At 56.4% G+C, this 6850-nt stretch overlaps 1 protein-coding gene across 5 annotated transcripts; it reads right to left on the bottom strand.

Annotated features, from left to right (window-relative positions):
- Positions 1–3095: 3095 nt before the first annotated feature.
- FBLIM1 (filamin binding LIM protein 1) lies at positions 3096–6850 on the bottom strand. Of its 5 annotated transcripts, none has more exons than XM_031556709.1 (8): positions 6807–6850; positions 5777–5921; positions 4998–5193; positions 4542–4678; positions 4352–4463; positions 4104–4273; positions 3592–3963; positions 3096–3425 (listed from the first exon to the last, which is right to left on the bottom strand). In XM_031556709.1, exons 3-8 carry the CDS (start codon positions 5188–5190, stop codon positions 3312–3314), a joined length of 1098 nt encoding a protein of 365 aa, XP_031412569.1. In that variant the 5' UTR covers positions 5191–5193; positions 5777–5921; positions 6807–6850; the 3' UTR covers positions 3096–3311. The 5 variants fall into 5 exon arrangements, with proteins under 5 accessions (XP_031412569.1, XP_031412568.1, XP_031412567.1 ...); XM_031556708.1 differs by having other exon boundaries at positions 5777–5925; positions 6694–6844; XM_031556707.1 differs by having other exon boundaries at positions 6694–6844.

Raw genomic sequence — 6850 nt, 5'->3', positions numbered from 1 at the left:
TTTCTTTTTCTGTTTTTGTTTTCATCCTGGCTATGCTCCAAATCACGAAGCTGGAGAATTTCAGGGCTCGCGCTACTCTGCTTATTTTTAACCCAGAACAATTCCAGCTGCTTTCCAACCCTCCCCCTTAACCAGGGCGCATTTCATCAGAGCTGCTGGCTTTTAGGCTGTGTTGAGCGCAGGGAAGTGAAAAAAATGGGTCCGAATGCTCCGCCAGAAAGGATGACACTGCAGCAAGCCAGCTGGGACATGCTCACAATTAACTCAGGTCAACCAAAGGGGGAAAAAAAAAAAAAGATTTCCTCCAGCTCTAAAATCCATTTTAAAAGAAAAACAAAGCACTGTTGCCATTGCTCCTTCTCCCTTCTCGACTGCTCCAGCCTCACTCATCCCATCTCGCTGCAGCGCTGGCTCCTGCTCGCCGCTCCCCAGCAGCTTTCACCTCCGAGGCAGTGATGGCAGAGGGAAGGCACGCCAGGAATCCGGCTCAGCTCTCCCTCAGTCCACCGCCTGCTTTTCACATTTCTCACGGCTGATGGGGCCGTTTCCAACCCGTTTCCCTTTACAACCTTGCTTATGCTGCACCAAAATCTTCAGCTTGCAAGTGAAACCTGCAAAAGGCCGTTTTTGTTACAAAGAAAAACCTTGATTGCTGATTTAAAAATATGAATGGTCGTGCCTGTCAGCTCCTTTTAACAACGCTAGAGTTGCAAGAAAGATAACCTTTGTGGTTTTTTGTCCTACATTCTCATGTTCCTGAGAGCAGGGCACGGTGTCGGATGCCTTCTCTGGGAAAGACCAGGGGAAATTTTATCCACAGGCCGCACCCAGCCCGAAGTGAAGAAATATTTGCATTTGCTTCTCCTTGGAGAGCAGCCAGCCTATGTGAGAGGGCCCTCCCCGCTCGCCTTGGCCTGCCAAGAGGGATTGCAAGAAAGGACGGGCTGATTGCAGCAGCTCAGGGCGTTGCGCAGGCACTGCTCCTTGCCCTTTTGCACCTCCACTGCAAGACGACGCAAGACCTCAGCAGGTTTTGCACCTCCAGGTGATCCGGGGGGGCTCCATGGGCCCTCTGGGGGTAAAGAATGAGCTCTGCATTGCTGTGGGTGTGCTTTGTGTTTTTGCTGGCAGACCTGGGCACGTTGGTGTTGAGTAAGGGGGTGGACTTGAACTTTTTTCCCCTTGCAAAATCGCTTGCCGTGGAGTGAAGAGCCCAAGGATGGGCTGAGCTGTTGCAATTGGTGCCTACATGCTCAGCAGCAGAACGGGACCTCCAGGACTTGATGGGGCCAGACATACAGCACAATTCCTTAATGTCCACCCAGAGGAAAACACAGAGTTGTGCTTTCCAGGCTCAGCAACACACCCCAGACCCCAGCTCACAATGCTTCTCCCCTTGCCCTCCCAGAAAGCAGCTCAGATCAGCCTTTATCGGTTTACTTCCCTATCTGTACACCCCCATCATCCTTCACTCCTGGAAAAAATTGCCAAATCCAACTACTTCTGCAACCCTTTGAACTCTCCAGCTGCACTTTGTCCTGCTCCTCTCCCTGCCAGAATCGCCTCCAAGGCTTTGTGTCCATAAAAGCCATTCCCTGCCCACCTCTGGCCAAAAACCACCGCAGCCCAGTGCCAGCAGAGCACCCTGCGGGGAAATACCCAGCCCCTTCCTGCTTTCACTACCCAAGCTGCTGCTCAAAGGGTTCAGCAGTGCAACAACACATCTATACCAATGCTCAGCATCACTATTTCCATCCTCCCTGAAAATCTCATTTGGAAAATAGCCATATTACAAAAAGAGGGAAATGCTCTGCTGTCTGGCACTTCCCCACTCCTGCACTCTTTACGCCACTTTTTTGGCATTTTTTTTTCACTTTTCCATGCCTGGATTTCCCCACAGAGTACGAGGCTTTGGGAATGACTTCAAACACAGGACTTCTGGCATGGCACACGTCCCCACATGGACCATAACCGCCTCTATACGTGACCATCCCAACTCCAGGAAACGCCACAGCTTTACACGAGCGTCTTATTTACAAATAGCTTACAGCCATCTGTGCCCTGATGGATGGCTGCAGACACACATCACCAACATGAATAATAGGCTTTGTAGATGGGGAGAGACGGCAGGAAACATTTGCGGGGTTGGTGTGATGAATCCATATGTTACCCATAATTAACCCTTTCATTCATAAATACAGCATGTGCTGGGGAGACTTTAGGCAACGTGACCTAGAAATGTTCGTCTGCTGCTTTGTTGGTGCTTTTTTTTTAAACATCTTTCCTTTTTTTTTCTTTTTTTTCCATCAGGGAAGCATTAAATATTGACTCAGATGCTCTTGTTATTTCCTGCACTTGATTTGTGGCTTTATAAATACTTTTGGCTAAAAGGGAAACCCCTTTGTCTGTCTGGTTCACAGTATATTCACAAACAAAACCAATGTGCAGGTGGCACCGCTCACACAGATGCACAAAGAGAAGTTTTCATTTCTGCCTGTTTTCCATACCGTGGACCAAAAGAAAGTCTGAAAGCTTCTGCTGGTGGAGTGGTATTATTTTGGGGAAGATGCAAAATCTAAGCGTCAGTACCAGCGTCACTGCCTACAGAAGACAGAAATCAGGCAGTTTTTTCACCCATTGGAGGAATTTGTGCTCCGGCTGCCCTCTGCCGGCCTGGGACTTTTGTGAGACAGAGCAGAGAAACAGCACGCATCCTTTATCAACACCGGGCACGCTGCAGAACCCCAGTCCGGCCCCAGAACAGACCTCCTGCTCTCCCGTCTGCCAAATCGCCGCATCCCACCCCACCCCAGCCATGCTATCAGCCAGCAGCCCAAGCAAGCTGTGCCCAGCCTCCTGCCACCCGAGGTGACCCACGAGGTCCCAATGTGGCCTCTTCCTTCTTTTTAAACTTGCCTTCTGTAAGTTTGGGACACAGGAAACGGGCGGATGAAAGAGACGGCATTTTTAGCTCGGGGTTTTATGTAATGACAAGGAGCTAAATCAGTGCTGCTCTCTGCATCACCACAAACAGAAGTGTTTAAACAAAACCCCAAGAAAGCTTGAGAAGAAAGAAAAACACTGAAGAAATCAAACCAACTTCAAAAAAAGGATTTAAAAAGAAAAAAGTGAACAAACCCTCAGCTCATCCACCACCACTGCTCTTCCAGGGCTTTTTCTGCTTGTGATGAGCAGCTGGCAGAGGCCGAGCTGCACGGTTTGGGGTCCTGGCACCCTCTGGTGATGACACGCTGGTCCCGCTCTCTCGGTGGGTCCATCCCAATGGCACGGCCCTTCTCACAGCCTGCACTTCAGCAGGACGACTCGTTCCGCCGGCAGATGTGGCAGGCTTTGCAGAGCAGGTGGTGGCCCAGCGGGTAGCACCCATCCTCCGTCGGCTCCGGCGACAGCGGCGTCCCACAGCTCTGCAAACAGTGCAGCCACGTGTAGGGCTTTCCTGCAGCCCTGCGCCGTGCTGCCTGCAGGACACCGCACTGCTGCACCTCGCCACCAAGCCATGCTTTGTGCCTGCCTCCAACCCCATGTACTTTGCGAAGCACTGGGACAACACTTAGAGTTTCGGGGCCGTACCTCGCAGCGGTAACAGCTCTCGTGGAAGCTACGTCCCAGGCACTCAATCTTGTAGGTGTCCTCCTCAGGGATGATGGGGCGCTTGCAGGCACCGCACACTGGGGCGAATTTCCTTGGTGGGATAAAGCGGGGGTGAGGTGAGACCCACGGGGTGACAAGGATCAGCTGAACCCCCCTGCTGGTACTGCCCCACCTGTAGAAGTCAGCCACGCAGTACACCTTGCCCTGCTCGTCCACCGCAAAGCTCTCAGCACCGATGGCCCGGCCGCAGGCAGCACAGGCGAAGCAGCCGGGGTGGAAGCCTTTGCCCAGGGCACGCACGATGCGCTCAGTGATCAGCCCCTGGCACTTGGCACATTTCTCCAGCGTGGCCTGCAGGCAGGGACGTGACATGAGAGATCCCATTGCTCCCCGACTGCCAATGCTCCCCAAGATGGCACCGCTCCCCGAATGCCATCATTCCCCAAGATGCCATCGCTCCCTGAAATGCCACCGTCCCGGACATCCCCTACCTGGTAGCAGGCATCGCAGGTGGGGCGGCCATCCCTCTGATAGTAGCGCTGGCCGGCCAGGCGTCGCTGGCAGGTCCGGCAGGTGAAGCAGTCAGCGTGGTACTGCTTCCGCATCGCCTCCACCGTTGGCTCCTGTGGGCCCACGGCTTTGTGGCAGAAGGCGCAGATGTCTGTGGGAAGGGAGCAGGGCGGGGAGCTGCCTTGGTGGCCCCACTGAGGGATCACCACAGCCAGGTCCGCGTGCTTACCTCGAGAGCTGTCCCTCTCCATGTGCCCATTTGCACCTTGCCATTGCAGCTTGTCTGCTTGTCCCTGGCAAACTTGGAGAGGCCTCAGTTCAGCAGGGAAGGCAAAAGGAGCCTGGCAAGCAGGAGGAAAACACGCATTATATTCAAGCCCTTGAGGGTGGGGAAACCGAGGCACACTCATGGTCCTGACCTGCACCGTGGTGGGTGCCGCAAGGTCCAGTTGCTGCAGAGCTGGAGCCAGTGCCTCCGCGGAGAGGGGCTGGGGCGCTTCGGAGAGGATGAGAGCTGGTGGGGATGAAGGCACTGCTGGAGAGCGAGGGCAGGATTCTGCAGCAAAAGCCAGGCAGAGTGTGTTGGGAGAGTGCTGCCAGCCCCATCCCGAGCCTCCCCCTGCAATAATGCCCCGACAGCTTGCAGCAACGCTCCCCACCGACCAGCCCCAAAAGCAAACGCTGATAAGCGCTGGCTGACGGAGAGCAAACATCACCCTATGCTGGCAACTGGATCCATCCTGCCCTGGGTGTGGGGATTTGGGGAACGACCCTCAGAAAACAACCCCCCTCCACTGGCACCCACATCCTTTTGCAAAGTGTCTCCACACCACCAGAACTGTCCTCACACGCGGTGCCTCACAGCCACTCCTCACCTCCGTTGGGCAGCGCCGGGGTCATTGGGGGGCGAGGGCTGCCCTCGGGGACAGCCAGTGACACCCCTGCGCAGGGCTGCTCCCTGGGGGCTGCCTCCCTCTGTGGGGACGCCAGGGTGATGAAGACAGATGAAGCCATCCTCTTCTCTGCCTTCCTGGGCAGCATCGCAGAAACGGCAGAGGGGCTGGACATGGGCTGGGGTCAAAATAAGGAAAAAAAAGAAGAAAGCAGAAGGAAATGTGCCAGTGCCCCAGCAGTGCTGTGTGCCTGTGGCTGCTGCTGTCCTTCAGCCTCAACCCGTCTCCTCTTCCCCTTCCTGGATAGGCAATAAGGAACGGGCATCCCCGCCCCACGTCACAGCAATAAACAGCCTCGTGCCTGGTGGGGTGAGGGCACCCGGGGAGCACCTGGCTGCGGGCAGCATGTGCAGCCCCCAAAATCTCCCATTTTGTCCCAAGCACTCCTTACCAACCCCAGCCTTTTGCAAGCGTTGTAACCCTCTTTTATTCCTCTCTTACTGACCCCAACTGGGATCAAACTGCGGGGGGAACCCACCTTGCCTGTGGAAAATGGGATTGTAAGAGCACAGTGGCCACCGCACAGGCAGGATGCGCCCGACCCTGGCTGACCCCAGTCGGGAAGGAAAAGGGCTGTGCTCAGCAATGGGAAAAGCAGCCAGGACCTGCTTCCTCCCTGCTTCCCCCTCCAAAACAGCTCCTGGGGACCCCCAGGCTTCATCCAGCGCTGCATCCATCCCTGCAGTGCTGCAGAACAATACCTGTGTGATGAGTTGCCTGGTCTCATGCAGCACTCCGTATTCAGCGCGTGGCAGCTCTGCTTCCCTAAATCCGGCTCACGGGCATCCCCACATCCTGTGCAGTGGGGAAATCGCTGTGGGACGGGCACACTGCTGACTTCAGCCTCTGACTCAAAGAAAAGGGAGGAAAAAGGAGAATCCGGAGTGGCTGCGCTCCCTCCCTCCCCGCCGGCGGAACCTAAACGGGTCCCGGCGCTGCCAGCCCTCGCCCTGCACGCAAACCTTCACCTGCTCCCCGCGGAAAATAAAGGGGAAAAAAAAATCAATCTGCAGGGCTAATGTGAACCATGTGCTCGGCGCATTCCTCTTTGTGCTGGGGCAGCCCAGCCGCCAGCGGCCCCATTGCTGCCCCACTGCCGCCCACCAGAGTGGCTAAAGCTGGAGGGTGGCACCTCTGGGGTCTGCACTCTGCTTTTTGTGGGGTGCCCGCGCAACAGGAGGACAGCACCTTCCTGTTTTGGGGTGGCTGTGGCTATGCTGGGATGGGGCTGTGGTATCCTGTGAGAGACACCCCAAAATCATGGGTGCCAGAGGGGGTGGGATCAATGGGGTGGAGGCTGCTTATGGGGCACCTCTCCCCAAATTGGAGTGGGAGAAGGCTCTCCTACACCCCCTCTGCCCCAACAGATCCCGCACGCCACCCCCCAGCCCTCGGAGGACGCTGTGGGGACTGTGGCGATGGCCTCAGTGTCCCCTCCCCTACCTGGGACCCCCGTTTCCCTCCCTGGGGGCGGTTCTCGGTACCCCGTCCCGTCCCAGGACAGTTCTCTGCCGCCTTTATCCCCCCTCGTGCAGAGTCCCGTGTCCCACACTGGGGCGTCCCAGTCCCAGCGGGGATGTCCTCAACCCCGCACCTGGGGGTGTCTCCTGTCCCCTACCTGGGGAAAGCGTGGGGGCTCTGCTCTGAAGGGGCGTTGCCAGCCAAGCGGTGGCCCCGCAGCCCCGCGTACCCCGGGGTGCCCGCTGTCCCGGTGTCTGTCCTGTCTCCTACCTGGGCAGCGCTGCGGGTCCCTCCGTGCGCTCCGTGGGCGCGCC

The sequence above is a fragment of the Meleagris gallopavo genome, chromosome 23 (assembly GCF_000146605.3).
Source record: "Meleagris gallopavo isolate NT-WF06-2002-E0010 breed Aviagen turkey brand Nicholas breeding stock chromosome 23, Turkey_5.1, whole genome shotgun sequence".
NCBI lineage: Eukaryota > Metazoa > Chordata > Aves > Galliformes > Phasianidae > Meleagris > Meleagris gallopavo.
This window is presented reverse-complemented; position numbering and strand designations above follow the sequence as displayed.

What these genes read in the sequence shown, in the direction of transcription:
- FBLIM1 (XM_031556709.1), bottom strand. Translation starts at nt 5,190, where the DNA reads ATGTCCAGCCCCTCTGCCGTTTCTGCGATGCTGCCCAGGAAGGCAGAG. An exon ending in GGAGAGGGACAGCTCTCGAG is followed by an intron (nt 4,274 to 4,351) that starts GTAAGCACGCGG and finishes CCCTTCCCACAG; the next exon opens with ACATCTGCGCCTTCTGCCAC. An exon ending in CCTGCGATGCCTGCTACCAG is followed by an intron (nt 3,964 to 4,103) that starts GTAGGGGATGTC and finishes CCCTGCCTGCAG; the next exon opens with GCCACGCTGGAGAAATGTGC.